Source organism: Bos indicus, chromosome 11 (assembly GCF_029378745.1).
Source record: "Bos indicus isolate NIAB-ARS_2022 breed Sahiwal x Tharparkar chromosome 11, NIAB-ARS_B.indTharparkar_mat_pri_1.0, whole genome shotgun sequence".
In the NCBI taxonomy this organism is placed as follows: domain Eukaryota; kingdom Metazoa; phylum Chordata; class Mammalia; order Artiodactyla; family Bovidae; genus Bos; species Bos indicus.
Window position 1 is genome coordinate 78,608,656 of NC_091770.1, and position 21,586 is coordinate 78,630,241.

General features: G+C 40.8%; 1 protein-coding gene across 1 annotated transcript; it reads left to right on the forward strand.

Moving 5' to 3' along the window:
• The first annotated feature begins 1,453 nt into the window (after positions 1 to 1,453).
• On the forward strand, positions 1,454 to 19,466 carry LAPTM4A (lysosomal protein transmembrane 4 alpha). The gene is made up of 7 exons (XM_019970660.2): positions 1,454 to 1,735; positions 11,920 to 12,040; positions 15,419 to 15,495; positions 15,591 to 15,713; positions 16,546 to 16,641; positions 17,475 to 17,573; positions 18,845 to 19,466. The coding sequence occupies exons 1-7, from the start codon at positions 1,625 to 1,627 to the stop codon at positions 18,917 to 18,919; spliced, it is 702 nt and encodes a 233-aa protein (XP_019826219.1). The 5' UTR covers positions 1,454 to 1,624; the 3' UTR covers positions 18,920 to 19,466.
• Positions 19,467 to 21,586: the final 2,120 nt, after the last annotated feature.

A 21,586-nucleotide genomic window follows, 5' to 3' on the forward strand; every position in this document is an offset into this window, starting at 1 on the left:
TTTTATAGAGTCGGTTTACAGGACAATGTAAAGTACCCACTTACATCATTCAAATCAGGATTGGGAAATGAATTTACAAATATTTTTTCCAAGGAGGGGGATTCAATATGAACTTTAAAGGACAAGAGTTTCTCTTGCTATCAGTTAAAAACATTTAGAGTTGAATAGATGTTGCTTGAGAAAAATACACACAACCTAAAAGCTGAGAATTATCTTTTATTTGTTGGACTTAGCTGAGGATTGAAGCCCAGGAGACATTCTCTCAGACAGCTCTGAGGGCCTTTTCCAAAATGCAAACGGAGGAGCCAAGATACACAGGGGTTTTTTTTTTTTTTTTTTGAGGGGGGGGGGTAGGGGGCGGCGGGAATCACTGATAGCAGAACACCAATAGATTACTGCTAGTTAAAGATAGATCAGATAGCCCAGGCCAATGAATTAAGTGTTTTTCCATGTATGGGAAGATGCAAGAGTCTGGACTTACTAAAACTATTCCCTTACATCTAAGCCCAATAGCTTATTTTCCTCCATCCTGAATCCTGCATCACTGGTTGTGGCTGCAAAGGCCACACTTGGTTTGAGGGCCGCACTTCACCGCCACAATAGCCTCTGTTTACTTAAATGACAATTATGCTCTCTTGCCATACTTGACTGCACAAAAATGGAGAGCTCCCCTAGATTCAGAATACCCAGAAAGGTGAGCCAGACTATGGCTTGTTTTTCATGGAAGACACCCAGGAACCTCAGTGCATTTCATTATGTTTCACAATTTTTCCTTATAAAAGTCACTCTATCTGTAAACACCCAGCAGCTAAACAGTTCTGCCTTATGTTTTCTTCAATTCTTTTCTTCTCTGGCAGAGTAGCATGGTATTTCTTTGCTCCCAACAAAGAGGTGTCAAAGAGAGACAAAGGGGTAGGCTAACATTTGATCCCTCTAAATAAAGTTCAACTTACGCAGCCAGGAGGGCCCCAGAGCAGGGTTTAGCCCCACCCCCTTCTCCACAGGCACCTCTCCTGGCCAGCCCCATAATTGAGCTATGACGCAAAGGTCACGTGAGCAGCCGCGGTCCCGTGATGCGTTCGAGCTGTACGTGGCAGATTCACTCAGACAAGTCCTCCCTGCCCGGTTTCTTCCACCTACTCCATCTAGACTTTCTTTTTTCCCATTAAATGCCTCTCACCTCCTCGCTTTCACTTCGGGGAGGGTGAATTACCAGGCTCCCTCTCCAACCCGAACTACCCTAAGCCCAGGAACCAGCCCTCGCCGTCTAGTAAGAGGAGGGGAATCTATTAGCGCCGAGGCGAGTTGCGGCTCTGATTGGGTGTGAGATCCTGTCAATCTTCAGGCTTTTCCAATCAAAACCCGCTTCCGCCTAGCTTCCCGTTCTTCCATTGGCCTGAGTGCGAGGAAGGCGAGGAAAAGCGTAAATCGAGCTCTCGCGGGAACAGCGCTTTGCCCTCAGTGCGCAGGTGCGAAGGCTCTTGGCTTGGGGGCCCTGGCAGGGGGGCGGTCTTGAAGACGCGTCGTTTGGTTTGACCTCAGTGACGGAGTTCTCCGTCTTCAACCGCTGGGCGGAAGGCGTTTGTTAGGGGCCCGGCCAAGAAAGAGGCCCTCGAGGTTCCTGATGGTGTCCATGACTTTCAAGCGGAGCCGCAGCGACCGGTTCTACAGCACCCGGTGCTGCGGCTGTTGCCATGTTCGCACCGGGACGATCATCCTGGGGACCTGGTACATGGTAAGGGCGGGCGAGGAGGCAGGGAAGGGGCCATGGTGGGGGGAGGATACGCCGGAGGGGGAAGCGGGAGAGACTCATATTTGACCGGGAGGATCCACTGGGAGGGAATGGGGCGGGAAGGCCTCGGGAACCTTCTTTTTAGTGGCCTCTTAAGTTTGGAGGGGGGAGACTTGTGTCTGGGAATCGGCGTGGGGGTGGGAGGGACCAGGGAAATTGTGGGGTTTTTTTTAGGCGAGAATAAGAGGAGAAAAGTGGGGGTTGGGGAAGGCACAGGCGTTGCGGCCTAGTGTGGAGGGGGCCTGCGGGAGGAGAGAGCTCGACTTTGGTGTGGTCAGTTCTGGAAATGACCAGGCTGCGGGATCTTTATGTGTGCTTCCGTGATCTGAAGGAACTGCCCCCCACCTCCCCACTCTCCGTCAGTGCTTCCTGGGATTTTTTTCTTTTTACCCCCCTAAAGGAAAGAATTAGGAACGCACCTTCCGAGATGCAGCCTGGTTTTAAACATTATTGTTTTACCTGAAGGGAAGGCAAGAGATCCAGTTGAACACAGTTGTCTCTTGTTTCTGGAGCTTATTTGTTACAGTGTGTTTGGGATGTAGGCAGACAGGTCTCTGTTGTGAGTCTGGAAATTCTCTTGGAGGTAATACCTTTGGCCAGTATTTACTTACTATCTGCCTTTTTCCAAATGCAGTAGGTTTTCTCCTGCCCGCTGGTGAGAAGCTTTTCACCACAGACCCATTCAGGTTTTTGAGACCTTTGTCTAGAACCTGCTGTGTTTTGGTAACGTGCTAACGTTCCCGGGGGGGTGGGGGCAGGATTTGTGTGATTCTGTGTCATAACCAGGTTGACAGTGTTACTGATTGGTGGTTCACTAGCAATGCTGTTGTGATTTCTTAGCACCATCTCCACTACTATTCATTTTCACTAAAGCTCATGATTTGTAAATACAAGATTCCATTTAGGTAGTCTGGGGTTATGATGACTTCACAGAAGTTTTGAAAAACTACTCATATTGTCTGTCGGCTTGGTCATCTTCGCTAATGACTTTGTGATTTTTAAAGTTTTTATTTGTTTTTGTTTTGAGAGGTTGTGGCATAAGTGATAATGCAGTTTCTGATAACTTTGTGAACTGCAAAAAAGGAAGAACTTTATCAGATTTTTTTTTTTTTTTTTTTGCCTTTTTCTGTTCTCATTTCTTCTGAACCCAGAGGTTCCATTGAAATTATTACTGTTTGGTAAACAGCTGATGAGAATCATCTTCAGTTAGGCAGATACAGTTTCATGCCCACTCACAGGGGACCTGAACTCCACGTTACTCCTTATTTACATTTTTTTTTTTTTTTAACCATCTTGCTTCATTAATGTGCATTAAAAACAAAACTTGAATGGGTGGGCTTATTTGCTTATTTCTAAGCTTATTTTAATATTTCCTCTACTTTTATCTTCAGAAACATTGCTATAATTATGTCACCTTTCCCCACAAAGACCCTCACCCCTTTTGTATTTTAACTGATTTGTAATACTGGACATGCATTATATTTCTAATTTTGTTCTTCATTTTTTTAAAGGGCTGGGTCTTATGTTTCTTTTGTTTGTCCTTAGCTCTGCCTTCCCTAAATGAATAATTCAGATCTTTAGGGTCCTCAAGCCTCTTATTCAGCCCTGTTTCCCCCATCCCTGGAAGATGACCTTCCCTTTTACTTAATTGAGAAAGAGTCCAGCAACCTGGGACTCTTCCATGCAAACTTAATCTTCCTGTTTCTTCTCAGATCCTTCCCTCCATTCACAGAACAAAGGATTTCTAACTCCTTGAAAAGAAAATAAGCACCATCTCAGTTTCAGCCATCTGAATGTAATTGGCTGTGTTTCTTTCCAAGGCAGGTATTTTTTTGATGCTCTGGTCTCTGTTCATAAAAAAGAAAGGAATAGCAAGCAAAAATGGGAGTTATAAACCATGAAACTCAAAATGCAGAGAGAAGGATTTTAGTAAGGGCATTTATTCTCTCAAAATAGGGAACAGGGAGTTTTACATCTGTTTCCCACTGGAGGGACTTGATGTGAAAACATTTTGCACAGAGCTCTGTTTTTCCATGCTTTAGTTTCATAAAAAGATCCCATAAACTATTCTTTCTTTGCATGAATTTTTCTAGTTCATGGAATATAATATGCTGCTTACATCAGTTCATCTGCTTTAAGAGATCTGTTGCTCATCTACAGTGCAAATGGCTGTGGTGCACATAGAAACAAAGTTACAGGGACGTGTGTTACTCATCTTTTGTCTTCCTATCAGCTGCTACACAGAGGCTCTCAAGTGTTTTCTTATCTTGACCGTGGCATCTGCCCTTAAGATACTGATGGCATAGCAATGAAGTTTGGAGCAAAGATATGAAAGTGCAGTGTTAAGGAACGAGAAGCTAATCAGTAATAACAGATTCAAATTAGGTTAAGGGTTCGAAAAGGCCATTGGTTTTGTTGATTATAGTATTGCTGGTGATGTTCAAAACTGTGGCTTCGGGATCCTGGCAACATAAAGACATAATTTCTGCCTAGTTGGGGAGACAACATTTAAAAACCAAGACCACCAAGACACAAAGAGGACTTGTCCAAACAGCACTTTTGTTTTTTTTTGTTTTTTTTTTTTGCCAGAAGCTTCTTTACTAAGAGTGAGTGAAGTCCAAGTACCTTGTCAGGATACTCTTCTTCCTGTATTCCAGGTGGGAGAATATTTATGATTCTCCTTGAGGTTGCCCGGTGCTGTTTAGAACCTTGGGTGCAGTCCTCAAGCTCCTGTTGGTTGCAGATGCTGTAGCAGTAACTTTCTGTTGGATACAGTGTCACTGCTTTCTAGCATCTGCTTCTGCTGAGGTCATGTTAGGTGATTGCACACTGTGTACCAAAGGGTTAATTAGTGAAGTGAAGTCGCTCAGTTGTGTCCGACTCTTTGCAACCCCGTGGACTGTAGCCCACCAGGCTCCTCCGTCCATGGGATTCTCCAGGCAAGAATACTGGAGTGGGTTGCCATTTCCTTCTCCAAAGGGTTAATTATATGGTAGTAAATAGTGCAGAAGACACAGAGAAGCCAGAGCCAGTTACTATATGTACCAGCCCTGAAATGCTAGCCTTTGGCATTTAGATTTAAAGAAGCATGTTTAGCTTAATACTTAGTTTAAATAATAGGGAATTTCAGAATGAGTTCCAGATTAAAGTCTGGCGTTCATAAATTGTTTTTTCTATCATTTAGTGAAAAATTTGAAGCCAGATGATTTTTAAACAACATTTTCTTAGGTTGGAAAAGGCCATTGGTTTTGTCGATTATAGTATTGTTGGTGATGTTCAGAAGTGTGGCTTTGGGATCCTGGCAGTCGAAGGAGATACAAGTTCAGATGTTTATTGAATGGTTGAAAATGAGCTTTAAAGTCTACAGCAGCAGTGTCCTCCTTCATGGTTGATGGTGTACTACAAGAAGGCATTTAGAGCACTGGTTAAAATTGTAGGTCTTGGAAAGGTGTAATAATATATGGCTAATTTTTTATGAATATCTTCACCATAAACAGTCTAAAAGTGAGGTAGCTAGGGAAGAAGTGAAGACAGGCTCCTCAAGCTGTATTCCTTCCCAGTCCTCACTCCTGACTCCTTTAAATCAGTATGGCTTATTTATATTTCAGAGTTAGTATGTTTCCCCAAACTTTTTAAAAACTTCATTGACAGAAATCTCAAATATACAAAAATAGTGAAATAGTATAAAAGCCTTTCTTTTACTTATACAACTTCAACTACTAACAGCCATTTTGCCAATTACAGTTAGTTTTGTAATAGTTCAGTAGTTTCCTTGGCGAAGCTTCCTTGCTTCCCTGCCAGAAGAAGCTGGTTTCCTCACTGTTTATCTGGAAGAATTACTGCATACCTCTTGTGTGTGCTTATTAAAAATACTAATTACACATTTGAATTTTTCTCCCTACAACATGATATCCTCTTTGAGGGAGAAAGATGCTATGCCTTTCTCTATAAAATGTGTGTGTAATAGTAACTTATTAGAGCATTTGAAGTATTCATTAGACCATTGTTAAATGAATTGTCTCCTCCAAAAATAGTAGGAATATCTCATTCGTAACCGCACAAAAGGGTAAACAACTGTATGTGTACATTTAACTACATATACATTTAACAGCATTTTTAAAGACAGTTTTGGTTTTTATCTGATGACAGCTGTCTGCTGACTTGCCTGAGACCCTTATCAAGATGCCCTAAGACATTGTTCTAATTATAGTCTGAGCATAAGTTGGGTTGTGGCAGAATATACTGTGGGAAAACTAAAGAATAAGGATTAAAGGAAAAAAAAAAAAAAAAAACCAGTCCTCAGGAATCTTCTAGGATGGGTGTGGCTGTGAAATGAGAAGCAAAGAGGAATTACTCTCCTGGGGCTGCGTGCTTCCAAGGATCTGATCCTACTCCTTTGAAACAAGTGAAATGTGACACATCTGTTCTTTGTGATTGTTTGTTTACTTAAATAAAGTGTGTAAAAGTCTTATAACGCAGACCATATTGTTTATCCCAGTAAATGCAGTACCCCTTCTGCATGGATGTGTCCATTGCCCTGGCTGTTGACATATGTGCATATTGGCTGCATTCTGTACCACTCCGTGTGACTAGATTTAGAAGTCAGTCATTATTTTAATTACATTTTTGCAAATTTTCTTTCCTGAATGCAGTAAAAGGGAAAAATGAATCAGGAATAAATATACTGGAGTTGTTTGTATGTAGTTGTTCTGTTCAGATTTTATATTACAAGATCACAAAGTTCATCTTATGTATGTTTTGAAAAATGCTGCATGGAACTTAGAAATACCAGTGGTAATCAGAAGTAAATAGAATGGAGTCTGTGAGCATAGGATAGGTACTCAGGGGTGAAAATAAGATCACAGGATGAGTTTTCCAGTTGAGTGCTTTAAAATGTTACATTGAGGTGCTAATGAAATATAATTAATCAGTGAAGAGTTGAAAAATCCTTTGAGCTTGTAATGAAATAGTGCTGAAATTTATCATTTCTTGCTTCTTTTGATTAGACCTATGATTTATTTTGTTTAATATTCAGAGAATGACTCACAATGAAAAGAAACTTGAAGTGTCACTAATACTAGAAGATAATAGTGGGTGAGTCTGTGACTTACCCATGAAAGAGAAGAAAAGATTTCTATAAATGCTATATGTGATGCAAATATTTAAGAAAGGAAAAATAAACTTCTGAATATTTTTGATGTGTCATTTCCTTCATTTAGTAATTGAGTTTGCATGTTATTTTTCACATAAATATTTTTCATTCCCGTACAGAGCTTTTAAACTATGACAGTATTGTGCTTAGTAAAGAAGGGTTTGCTGAATTGATTTTGAACTGATTTCCATGCACAGAATATACGGTGTCTTAGTAGAGATATATGTTCAATAGTTAATTCACCTAATTATATTAGCTCATAAACCACCTACCCTGTCCAAAACCCACTGCAATAAAAATGGGCAGTTAAAACATCAGCTATCAACTGGGGAGTCACCTTGAAAATATGATTGTCTCTTACAAGATCTTTCAAGTGTTGAAGGATGAAATACCTTGCTTTTGAGCAGTGCAAGGAAAAAGCATGTACCTGAATGTATTTAGAGAGTAACAAACATTTTGTGGCCTTCAGTTCAGTTTAGTCGCTCAGTCGTGTCCAACTCTTTGCGACCCCATGCCAGGCCTCCCTGTCCATCACCAACTCCCGGAGTTCACTCAAACTCACATCCATTGAGTCAGTGATGCCATCCAGCCATCTCATCCTCTGTCGTCCCCTTCTCCTCCTGCCCCCAATCCCTCCGAGCATCAGAGTCTTTTCCAGTGAGTCAACTCTTCGCATGAGGTGGCCAAAGTACTGGAGTTTCAGCTTTAGCATCATTCCTTCCAAAGATATCCCAGGGCTGATCTCCTTCAGAATGGACTGGTTGGATCTCCTTGCAGTCCAAGGGACTCTCAAGAGTCTTCTCCAACACCACAGTTCAAAAGCATCAATTCTTTGGCGCTCAGCCTTCTTCACAGTCCAACTCTCACATCCATACATGACCACTGGAAAAACCATAGCCTTGACTAGCCGGACCTTTGTTGGCAAAGTAACGTCTCTGCTTTTGAATATGGTATCTAGGTTGGTCATAACTTTCCTTCCAAGGAGTAAGCGTCTTTTAATTTCATGGCTGCATTCATCATCTGCAGTGATTTTGGAGCCCCCAAAAATAAAGTCTGACACTGTTTCCACTGTTTCCCCATCTATTTCCCATGAAGTGATGGGACCAGATGCCATGATCTTCGTTTTCTGAATGTTGAGCTTCAAGCCAACTTTTTCACTCTCCTCTTTCACTTTCATCAAGAGGCTTTTGAGTTCCTCTTCTCTTTTCTGCCATAAGGGTGGTGTCATCTGCATATCTGAGGTTATTGATATTTCTCCCGGCAATCTTGATTCCAGCTTGTGTTCCAGTCCAACGTTTCTCATGATGTACTCTGCATATAAGTTAAAGAAGCAGGGTAACAATATACAGCCTTGACATACTCCTTTTCCTATTTGGAACCAGTCTGTTGTTCCATGTCCAGTTCTAACTGTTGCTTCCTGACCTGCATACAGATTTCTCAAGAGGCCGGTCAGGTGGTCTGGTATTCCCATCTTTTTCAGAATTTTCCACAGTTTATTGTGATCCACACAGTCAAAGGCTTTGGCATAGTCAATAAAGCAGAAATAGATGTTTTTCTGGAACTCTCTTGTTTTTTCCATGATCCAGCAGATGTTGGCACTTTGATCTCTGGTTCCTCTGCCTTTTCTAAAACTAGCTTGAACATCAGGAAGTTCACGGTTCACGTATTGCTGAAGCCTGACTTGAAGAATTTTGAGCATTACTTTACTAGCATGTGAGATGAGTGCAATTGTGCAGTAGTTTGAGCATTCTTTGGCATTGCCTTTCTTTGGGATTGGAATGAAAACGGACCTTTTCCAGTCCTGTGGCCACTGCTGAGTTTTCCAAATGTGCTGGCATATTGAGTGCAGCACTTTCACAGCATCATCTTTCAGGATTTGAAATAGCTCCACTGGAATTCCATCACCTCCACTAGCTTTGTTCGTAGTGATGCTTTCTAAGGCCCACTTGACTTCACATTCCAGGATGTCTGGCTCTTGGTGAGTGATCACACCATCGTGATTATCTGGGTCGTGAAGATCTTTTTTGTACAGTTCTTCTGTGTATTCTTGCCACCTCTTCTTAATATCTTCTGCTTCTGTTAGGTCCATACCATTTCTGTCCTTTTTCGAGCCCATCTTTGCATGAAATGTTCCCTTGGTATCTCTAATTTTCTTGAAGAGATCTCTAGTCTTTCCCATTCTGTTGTTTTCCTCTATTTCTTTGCATTGATCGCTGAGGAAGGCTTTCTTATCTCTTCTTGCTATTCTTTGGAACTCTGCATTCAGAGTTTCCTTTTCTCCTTTGCTTTTCACTTCTCTTCTTTTCACAGCTATTTGTAGCCTTAGATAATGGTTTATTTTGGAAAGATCTCAAAACAAGAGTTGCTTAGGAATGGTTGTAAGTGATCCTGTAGTAGTAAGAAGAAAGATGTTTTTAAAAGAACCAGATTGGTGTCCTAACTCTGTCCTGTTATCACCTCAGTGAGCTTAACACATGGTATTTCACTTTGCTGAACCTTAGTTTAACCGTCAGCAAATGAGCATAAGTCATACTTTCTTCACAAGGTTGTTGTGAAGAATAAAGTCAAATAATATATGTAAATTTACTTGATTTATAGTGTGTCTTTAGAAATCTCAATTGATTCCGAATTAGGTATTGTGACATTTATCTTATTTAAAAACCTTGGGCTGCTTGTCTTCGAGAATGTGAAATGCCTTTAGCTGATAAACGTATTTATCATTCAGGGTGGACAGGAGAGAGCTCCATGATAGAGATTGTTTAAAACACTATTGATAAAGAAGCTCAGATGTCCCTTGAAAGTATCCCATGTTCACGAAGGGAAGGAAGGCAGATGCTGTGGACTTTAGATAGGGAAGCCTACTCCAGTTCTTAAATCATTAGCAGGGTTGTTTTGAGCACTTAGAGGAAGTGGTGCCTCTTGGGATAACTGTGTAATTCACGAACAACTAGAGGCATAAAGAATCTCCTTTTTGAATTGGAGTTACACCCTGGTAGACCAGGGAAATTCACCAGATACTGGTGATGGGATTTCAGCAAGATGTTTGACAAAGTCTCTAGATGTTACTTTGGACCAGATAAAGACTTTATTTGAAAGCTGCTGACCAATGGGAAGAGAAGAGCCTCTATCTGGCAGCTTGTCCTCAGCCCTGTTCTCTTGCTAGTGACTTAGGTGGAGAATCTCATTAAATGATAATCATGTTTTCAAATGCAGGAAGCTGAGAGAGTGTAAATCTATCCATAGGGTGTCAGAATTCAAACGGAGAAAATATTGATATGCAAGAATGTTATAAGATGAAATTTGCAGATAATGTATAAGGGCTTACGCTTAGGCCCTGAATCCAGCTCTACAGGTAGATATAGGTGGTAGCTTAGCAGGATCAAGTGTGAAAAAGAATTGGGAGTTTTAGGAAGTCACTCATGTGACATTCCAGTGTTCTTGCCTGGAGAATCCCAGGGATGGGGAGACTGGTGGGCTGCCGTCCATGGGGTCACATAGAGTCGGACACGACTGAAGCGACTTAGCAGCAGCAGCAGCATGTGACATTTAAAAGATTTATGCAGCCAGTGCATAAAAGAACCAGACTGTGTTAATTGAAATTTGTTTCAGACACGTTGATTGAAATTTGTTAGTTAGGATGTGGGAACTGAGATCCTGATGTGCTGTGATCAGATTGCTCTACTCTCATTTTACTAGTTTGTTGAGCAAAGTTGGCTTAAAACTCGGCATTCAGAAAACTAAGATCATGGCATCCAGTCCCATCTCTTCATGGCAAATAGATGGGGAAACAATGGAAACAGTGAGAGGCTTTATTTTGGGGGGCTCCAAAATCACTGCAGATGGTGACTGCAGTCATGAAATTAAAAGACACTTGCTCCTTGGAAGAAAAGCTGTGATCAACCTAGTAGCATATTAAAAAGCAGGGACATTACTTTGCTGACAAAGGTCCATCTAGTCAAAGCTATGGTTTTTCCAGTAGTCATGTATGGATGTAAGAGTTGGACTATAAAGAAAGCTGAGTGCCGAAGAATTGATGCTTTTGAACTGTGGTGTTGGAGAAGACTCTTGAGAGTCCCTTGGACTGCAGGGAGATCCAACCTGGATCCTACAGGAAATCAGTCCTGAATAGTCATTGGAAGGACTGATGCTGAAGCTGAAACTCCCAATACTTTGGCCACCTGATTTGAAGAACTGACTCACTGGCAAAGACCTGATGCTGGGAAAGACTGAAGGCGGGAGGAGAAGGGGACGACAGAGGACAAGATGGTTGGATGGCATCACTGACTCGATAGATGTGAGTTTGAGCAAGCTTTGGGATTTCGTGATGGACAGGGAAGCCTGGCGTGCTGCAGTCCACGGGGTCGCAAAGAGTTGGACACGATTGAGCGACTGAACTGAACTGAGGTGTTAGAGGAGTACTTATTCAGAAGGGATAACAAAATATCTCAAACCATAGACTAAGACCAGCAGGCGGAAGTTAAGTGATGTAGTCAAAATCTTTTTAAGCATTTTAGTGTAGCTCAAGAGGAAATAATTCCTTACCACTGTACAGGAGATACTGTGGAGAGGCCTTAGACTTACCTGATGGATCATTAACATAGCTAGACATGGAAATTATATTTATCTGATAGATCAGCTTCTTCAAATCCAGAAATTCTGAGATAGGAGTATGAATAAATATGTGATTCAAATGAGCAATTTGTGATCTCTCATTTTTCATTTTGGTGTCTTTTTATTCTGTTTTATTAATATAGGATCAGTCCAACATCTTTTCTCTGAAATGATTAAGTTTATACTTTATGAAATATTTAAAGTATTCTTAAAGTCATATTGTGTATTTTATCTCATAGGTAGTCCCCATTTTATGTCTTTATTACTTCAGGGAAGATGTTAGTTAAACAGAGGACGTCTGAAGATTGTGTTGGGGATTGCTTCCTGATTAATAATATAGTCTATAAAATGTTATCTTTCATAGGTGGTCAACCTGTTGATGGCAATTCTGCTGACTGTGGAGGTAACACACCCAAACTCAATGCCAGCTGTCAACATTCAGTATGAAGTCATTGGCAATTACTATTCGTCTGAGAGAATGGCTGGTATGTTTTTGGTTGAAACTTTAGCCTGCTAATCACACACACACACCTGTTAGGTAGAGGATTGATTGTTGTTATACTTGGCTGAGGCACAAAATGTGTTTGCAGGCTTTTCAAAAATACTCAGAATTAAATTTGAGCATTTGTAGCCAGAAGATCTAGTGGACTGCTAGGAGATTTCTGAGAAATATGCATTGTCCGCATTGAAATACTGTGGAAAGAGGAGGGGAGAAGAAATTAGAAGAAGACTGAGTCTTTGAGGGTCAGCTGGTAAGTGTAGTAGAGAATGAGACATTTGCTCATGGAGCACAATCCTACAGTAAAATATAGAATACGAATTATTTGAATATTTGGTGGTATCTTTTGCTCAGGGTCTCAATTCTTAATATATTTTTATTGTTTAGATGAAGATTTGACATTGGACTTTATTTAGAGTATTCCTAGAACATTCATGGAAATTACTTTTTTAAAATTATTTGTTCCCAATAGTATTTTTATTATTTATCTTTCTCTAAAATGCAAGTTTAATTTTATGTTAAAAATTTAATATTTGAATAGAAAATTATGCTTCAGACTTTTCGGTGTGAACAGTTTCTTCAGAAAAATGTTCCCAGTTCACATGTGTTTTATATTTGTAATATTACAGGATCTTAATTATATTTTTAGATTAGCTTTTGTTATAAACTCTACACATTTTTACATTATGATCCTCTCTTATCTGTTAATGAAGTGTTTTTTTTTTTTTTTTTAAATGGTTATTAATTCAAATGATTACTGTCCTCAGGCCTAACCTATTTCTTACAGCAGGTAGAGTTTTGTGGCCATCAATAATACATTATAGTATGATGACACTAACAGTTGTTCATATTGTGTTTTTTAAAGTGTTTTTGTTTTGTTTTTATATGAGTGTCCTAGTTTTACTTTCAAACATATATAATCTTTTAATTTTGTTGTCAAATTGATAACAGAAATAGCAAGAATATATGGAAACATCCCTTCTGGCATTTGATTTTTTTTTTTCCCTGAATAAATCTGTTTTTAATTAAAAACCAGAATAGAACAATAAATGTTAGCTTCTGATGTTGATATTTTTTTTGTATTTATAAACTTTAGGCTGTAAAATTTTACTGAATCTGCTAATGTCAGCATTTTCCTTTGTCATGTATATTGCTCTTAAAATTGAGGTGTAGAAAAGATTTATGGTTACTGAGATTTTTGTAGGTCTGTGCAACTGGCTCTTTAGTCTCAAGTTTATTGTGTGTTGCATGAGTGTTGTCGCTGCTGCATAGAAAATCACATTATTCATTATATCTTTGTTGACCGTATTCTACTGAAGCCCTCAGTTCAGTTCAGTCACTCAGTCGTGTCCGACTCTTGTGACCCCATGAACTGCAGCACGCCAGGCTTCCCTGTCCATCACCAACTCCCGGAGCTTACTCAAACTTATGTCCATCAAGTTGGTGATGCCATCCAACCATCCCATCCTCTGTCGTCCCCTTCTCCTCCCACCTTCAATCTTTCCCAACATCAGGGTCTTTCAGATGAGTCAGTTCTTCGTATCAGGTAGCCAAGGTATTGGAGTTTCAGCTTCAGCATCAGTCCTTCCAATGAATGTAAGCAAATATAAAAATACATAGTTCTTGGTGATACAGTAGTTGGTATTTCTTTGGAAGGTAAAATTTGACCTTCCCACAGACCCGGTGTTGCAAAGGTAAGTTAATTTCTGATCACTGGCCTGATAACCAATTTTTTAAAAGATGAAGTTTGTGATTAATTATTTTTAATCAGCCAAACAGGCTGTAACACTCAGTTTATACTGCAGCATATGCAAACTGTTTTTCAAATAGGAATTTATCATTACTTATACTTACCTGGGGTCGCGAAGAGTCGGACACGACTGAGCGACTTCACTTTCACTTTTCACTTTCATGCATTGGAGGAGGAAATGGCAACCCACTCCAGTGTTCTTGCCTGGAGAATCCCAGGGATGGGGGAGCCTGGTGGGCTGCCATCTGTGGGGTCGCACAGAGTTGGACACGACTGAAGTGACTTAGCTTAGCATAGCATAGCATAGCATACACACCTGGGAGATGGGTAAACACTTGGGATCTCCCAGAGGAGGTTCTGAATATGGTGCAAATCTGAGGTTCTTTGGGCATTGAGTCCCTCATGTTTTGCTTGCTTTATTGATTCACACCTACTGGAGTATCCCTTGTTCCTGGCATTAAATGTGTTTTGCACCCACCACTCCATCTCTCCTCGGTTTTGCTATTTGTTGCTCCAGTGGAAGACCTTGAGCTTCACTTTAATTATTTCAGTATTTCAAGAAGTTTAAATCAACTCGTAGTCTTCCAGTAACGGATTTTTGAAAGCTAATTGTTTGAATTACACATTTTGCTTTCAAGTTTGTTTATATCTGAATTCTTCCCTTTGAGAACCATTGTGTGCTGCAGCAGGGAAGTTCTTTAAGTCTTTAACATTTAGTTGTCCTATATCCTCTAGGAAAATTTAGAGAGCTCTTCTTAGTTCAGTGCCAGATACTGATGCTGTTTGTATTGCCAAGTGACACAGTGATACGTAACACTTACCCACTAGTGCGAACACTGAGCAGGTAGTCTAATCATTCGTTATTAGTGCCTTTCTGGTTCTTGATATCTAGCCAGAGCCAGAGAATCAACTTTAGACTCTTACAGTGCTAAGAAGCTCATCAGGTCAAGTGTGGGTGCTTTTTGGTTTGTTTTGTTTGAGATTACATGAGCACTTTGTGAAAAAGTTTAGTGGACGTGGATTAATGTAGAGAAAGGCAGCAACTCAAGGACGGATTGAGGACCAGAGAAGAAAATAGACCTGGATGTAGCAGAGAAGCCACGGTGAAGGGATTTGGCTCAGGGAGTTTGGGTGTTGAGGTGGGAAAGGGGCATTGAGGGAGAACTTGACTTTCAGGTGATTTATTTTATCTTAGGCAAGAGGGGGTGTCTGTACAACTACGTGTTTAAACAAATACCAGCCTTTTGCTCCAGCTGAACCCTGCTTATCTCACAAGACTCAACTTGTGTTATTTCATTTATCTTTTTTCCCTGATGCTAAAGGCAAAACTAATTGTTTTTTTGCTTCTGTTGTAGCACTTGCCACATTGCATCATAATTATCTGTTTGCCCATATTCAAAACTTAGACCCTGGGCAGGGATCTGTCTCTGGCAGAGTACCAGGTTCACGTGCTGTCCTAAATCAGTGGCCATGAGTCGTAGCAGTTTAACAAATAAGAAAGAGCAAAGGCATGAATTTCATAAGCTTCATTACTTAATAACATTTTGTCATAAAGAGTCTTATGCTTTTTGTTATATAAGTAGCTTAATTAGATTTTTGCTTCTGTTTTCATAGATAATGCCTGTGTTCTTTTTGCCGTCTCTGTTCTTATGTTTATAATCAGTTCAATGCTGGTATACGGAGCAATTTCTGTAAGTATTCTATACTTTTCGAGTTTTGACTTCACTGCGTGGTCCTTAGTCATTCCGTATATGTGATGTGATGTTGTGGTTATTTTTTCCTTCAGTATCAAGTGGGTTGGCTGATTCCGTTCTTCTGTTACCGGCTTTTTGACTTTGTTCTCAGCTGCCTGGTTGCTATCAGTTCTCTGACTTACTTGCCAAGAATCAAAGAATATCTGGATCAGTTAGTAAGTGTGTATGCTAATAAAACTTAAAAAAATTTTTCTTTTGTTGAAAACCAAAGTCAGCTTTTGGGTACTATTTTTATTTAATCTACTATGTTTTATTTATTTATTTTTAAGCGTTTTAAAGTATCATTACTACTGTTACTGACCATATTGAAACCAAAAAGATGAAAATAGAATATCTTCTTACATACCATGTGAATAATGAAATATTAAAAGTCCCTAAAGATGGATATCATAGAACTTCAGGAGTAGTTCAACTTTTGGGTGTATGAAAAGTAAATAAATAATTGGACTGTGTTTGGCAGTCGTTGGAGTTGTGCTCATTGGCACTCATTGGCACTGTCAAAGACAGTACCTTCTCTCTGTAGCAAATATGTGAGTGCCTCCTGTATTCTTCACTCTATTCTAGGCAAACTGTTGGTGTATGGTGTATAAACATAACTTCCTTCTCTTCAAGGAGCAAACCATGTATTTGGGGAATCAAGACATGAAGATCTTATTTGTAATAATAAAGTAGGGCTGTCTCGTGACAGCAGGCAGTGAGCAGAGGTTAATGCTGTGGGATGGAGGGGCGGGGAATGCTGTGGCCCGAAATAAGGTCTGGTGGATGGAGGTGTGGGATCCAGATAAATGAAAATTAATTTCAAAAATGCGTCTTGTAGGAATTTTATTGAAACCTACTGTAGAGAGTCCATTTTGCATACTGCAAACTTATTGTTCGTTCATTCGAAAAAACATTTATATTGATTGCTTCCTGTGTGCAAGGCACTCTGCTTGAGGGCTCTAAAACTCCCTTCTGCTCTGCCTATTTGTCCCTGCCTTTTTTTTATAGCCTGATTTTCCCTATAAAGATGACCTCCTGGCATTGGACTCCAGCTGCCTCTTGTTCATTGTTCTTGTGTTCTTTGCCTTGTTCATCATTTTTAAGGTGAGTTACCGACTATTTGGTGGGGAAGGGGGGCATTTGGATTGTGAGAGTGTCCTTCCAGACCTTCTTGTTGCCCGTGTCTCCTCATAGCTCTCCTTATTCTAATATGGTAGAGATAGCTCCAGGGAATGTCTTCTGTCCTTTTTTAGGCAGTGGTTGGAGATAACCAGGATTCTTCTTGTCTAGGAACATCATGTTTTTGGACATGGTTCATGGTTGGGATTGAAAATCTCTTAAAATTCCCAAAGTTCAGAAATAGAATTCCTTCTGCAGCATCGTTGTTGTCACACGTGAATTGGAATCCCAGACTTGGGTTTCTCTGTAAAATAGTGGTAATAAAGCTTGTGACATTTAAGTGAGGGCACGTAGGGAAAACTCCTGGCCTGTACTTGGTCCAAGTGGATGCTGGTTCCCTTCTCTGGAGAAAATGCAGGGAGAGCATTATAAGACTCCTTAATTTTAGAGCAGGTAAATTTAAATTAAATTTATAAGTTAAAAAATAAAGTTAGTTGCTCAGTTGTGTCTCACTCTGTTCAACCCTATGGACTATAGCCCCCTAGGCTCCTCTGTCCATGGAATTTTTCAGACAAGAATACTGGAGTGGGTTGCCATTTCCTTCTCCAGGGGATCGTCCCAACCCAGGGATCGAACCTGGGTCTTCTACATCTCCTGCACTGGCAGGCAGGTTCTATACCAGTAGAGCCACCTGGGAAGCCTTAAAAGAAGAAAAAGGCAGTCGCTGCCAGTGGCTTCACAGTGCAGCCGCATTAAAACTATAATTGTACATACAGTTGAGTTTGGAGTATATGTAAATTTTGTTTGTATTCCTTTAGGCTTATCTGATTAACTGTGTTTGGAACTGTTATAAATACATCAACAACAGAAACATGCCGGAGATTGCTGTGTACCCAGCCTTTGAGGCGCCTCCACAGGTGAATGATCTTTTATGATATTAAAGCTTCACTAGCCATTATTGAGAATTTCCAAAAGAATAATCTGAACCTTGATTTTCTCTTCAGTGCTGTAACTGTGGTTTAGGGCACGAATAGCTTAAATCTGCAAGTTTCAGCATTTCCCAGTTGGAATCCTGGGTATGTGAGCTGGAGACACTCTGTACTGCTCATCTCATTCCATCTGGCCAATGGTTTTGACTCATGATCAGTCTCCAAGTGTTGCATTTTGAGGGGGAGACCAGTCAGTGAACAGCAGTATGAGCGATGCCAGGCTCTTGGTTTCTGGAACTTCTGAGGATAGGGTACCATCAGCTGAAGCTTGTGGTGTTTTCCAAAAACATCCATAGGATCCAAAGGGGAAGCTGACTTTCCTGTAGGGAGAAGAATGCAGTATGTTCCGTGAGTCTGTTGGGAGGCCTCCTTCTTAGACCCTCTAGTTGCTGCTGTACTGTCTTCCAGGCTTCCAGCATGTAGAGTGTATATGGCCCATGTAGCGTCAGCCTGTCACGTTGGAGTCACTTAGCTTAAAAATGCCACTGTTTACCTAGGTATGCCCTTCACCTTAGAGCAGGCGATACAAGTGCTTGATGCTTTGACTATAGATTCTGATAAAATACAGCCTCATACTGGAGGGTTCCTGTAGCAGGGTTCAGCGGGCCCTTCACCGAGATCCTCCGTTCTTGAGGTGACTTGGCCTGGCTGCTTTATCAGTCACAGTGGAGCGAGGGGAGGGCAGTACATACTGCCTATCAGGGTATCCTGGTGGCCTCAGGGTCTGTTCAGAAGCAAAATTGTCTCTGCCTTCCCTTCTTAACTTCCTCTTCTGTTATCCTCTCTAGTGATCTTGGATCAGACACATCCCCTGCAGGTAAAGCTCCAGGTTATTAGTTATCTCTACTCCAAAGAACTATAGTTGACCCTTGGACACCATGGCTTTTAACTAGAGAGTCCACTAATACACAGATGTTTCTCAGTAGTAAATAATACAATACTACCCAGTCTGCATTGAGTCCATAGATATGGAACCACAGATACGGAGGGCTGACTGTGCAGTGTTGGCACCTCTAATGTTCTCATTACTTAAGGGTCAGGTATCCTGAAGAGTCAGGTGTACTTAGCTAACAGTTTCTTTAGCTCTCCTCTGTGGGTTGGTATACCCCTATTTAAGGTATTAAATCTGAAAACAGTTATTAAGGTAGAAATTTAAAGGAGAATTAAGTCCAATATAATTTTTTCTTGTCTCTTTTCAGTATGTTTTGCCAACCTATGAAATGGCAGTGAAGATGCCTGAGAAAGAACCACCACCTCCTTACATACCTGCCTGAAGAAATTCTGCCTTTTTCAATAAACCCTATACCAGCTTTTTGTCTTGTTCATTTTACAGAATGCTGCAACACAGGGCTCATCATACTTGTTTGATACAAAGTTCATTTTCCTTTGTTTAAGCATTTATTTTCAAACACTAACAAGCTTTTTGGATAGTATTAAAAGTCAGATTTTGTTGTTAAGTATGTTACATTTTAGTAGTTTTTGAAGACAATCTAGGTTAAGCAAGAGCAAAGTGCCATTGTTTGCCTTTGATTGGGGGTGGGTGGGAAGGGGGCATTCTCTACACATATTCTTTTTTAACTTTGCACTTTCTTTATATAATAGTTTGCATTTTGGTTATTTGCTGCCCTGGATACTTTCAGGAAGAATGAATTAAATATTCAGGGTGAATGAGTTCAGTTTAAGATCTGAAGTTTTCAGCTATGAAAATACGAAAAATATATAACATTTTAACTTGACTGTGGAAGATGATGGTTGCATGTTTCTAATTTGTATGTGTTTCCATCTTTGAGATAAGATGCTTTAATAAATCTCTTAAATATTTATTGTTGTTTTTAATCTATTACCCTTTTTTTTTGTTGAAACCCAGCATTTTCCATTATAAGCAACTCAGACTGCTGCAGATTTTTGGCACTTTGAGAACAGCCATAGCCAAGCTTGGTGGACCCAACCTGGCGTTGTTTTTCTCCTTGGAATGGGAATGGTGGACCATTACGGCCTGTGATCACTACTTCATTCAAGGCACATTTGTCTTTTGGGAAAGGACAGGGCTTAGACTTTATGTAGAGAACAGTCATAATATTAATCCTAATTATTGCCCCCAGGAAGGGGAGTCCTATGAGATCTGTGTTCCAAAGACTGAGCTCACCAGAATATACATTCTCTGTGCATTGTAAGCACATTTGCTGTAATGAAAGAGCATGGACTGTAGCATACCAGGCTCCTCTGCCCATGGAATTCGCTAGGCATTCCACTGGAGTGGATAGTCATTCCCTTCTCCAGGGAGTCTTCCCAACCCAGGGATTGAACCCTGGTCTCCCACATTGCAGGCAGATTCTTTACCATCTGAAAAAAGATAAGCCCAGGGAAGCCCATAAAAGATTTATTAGTACATGGAAAATTCTGTGAATTGGCCATTTTCTCTGCTGCTGCTGCTAAGTCACTTGTGTCTGACTCTGGGCTACCCCATAGACCGCAGCCCACCAGATTCCCCCGTCCCTGGGATTCTCCAGACAAGAACACTGGAGTGGGTTGTCATTTCCTTCTCCAGTGCGTGAAAGTGAAAAGTGAAAGTGAAGTCACTCAGTTGTGTCTGACTCTTAGCAACCCTATGGACTTCAGCCTACCAGGCTCCGTCCATGGGATTTTCCAGTCAAAAGTACTGGAGTGGGTTGCCATGGCCTTCTCCCATTCTCTGATCATCTGACAAATGAACTTCCAGTAAACTGGCTTTGGAGAATGACTTGTTGAGTTGGCCTGCCTCCTTTCCTGGAGTACTTACCTCCATTACAGTTCATGTGAAGTGTATCTGAGTCTCTGTTAATGAACAGCTTGGCAATAAGGCCTTTTTTTGTTCCATCTATAGCACTTAATTCAATGACCTACACAAACCGGAGGTGTGGAGGGTGGGGTGCAGTGGGATGTTCACTGAATGAAACAATTTGTCTCCACAAAATTTTCACTGGTAATAGGTTATTTTTAGTATAAATTTCCGTCAGATCAGTCATTCAGTCGTGTCCCGACTCTTTGCAACCCCATGGACTGCAGCATGCCAGGCCTCCCTGTCCAGTACCAACTCCCGGAGTTTACTCAAACTCGTCCATTGACGGTGATGCCATCCAACCATCTCATCCTCTGTCATCCCCTTCTCCTACCTTCCAGTCTTTCCCAGCATCAGGGTCTTTTCAGATGAGTCAGTGCTTCGCATCAGGTGGCCAAACTTTTGGAGTTTCAGCTTCAGCATCAGTCCTTCCAATGAATATTGAGAACTGATCCCTTTAGGATGGACTGGTTGGATCTCCTTGCTGTCCAAGGAACTCCCAAGAGACTTCTCCAACACTGCAGTGCAACAGCATCAATTCTTCGGAGGTCAGCCTTCTTTATAATCCAACTCTTACATCCATGACCACTGGAAAAACTATATCCTTGACTAGATGGATTTTGTTGGCAAAGTAATGTCTCTGCTTTTTAATATGCTGTCTAGGTTGGTCATAACTTTTCTTCCGGGGAGCAAGTGTCTTTCATGGCTTCAAATTTCATGTCTATAAATTTGGTATCATCTAAATGTGGCCACACCACACTTAAAACATTTAATTTTTTTTAAAGATTATTTATTTTGGGCTGTGCTGGGTCTTTGTTGCTGTCCACAGGCTTTCTCTTGTTTCGGCAAGTTGGGACTACTCTTCGTTGTGGTGCTCAAGTTTCTCATTGCAGTGGCTTCTCTTGCAGAGCACAGGCTCTAGGGCTTTAGTAGTTGGAGCCCACAGGCCTAGCAGTTGCGGCTTGCAGGCTCTAGAGCTTGGAGCTCAGTAGTTGTGGAGCATGGGCTTAGCTGTTCCAAGGCATGTGGGATCTTCTCTGACCAGGGATTGAACCCCTGTCCCCTGCATTGCAAGGCAGATTCTTAACCACTGAACCACCAAGGAAGCCCCCATGCCTACATT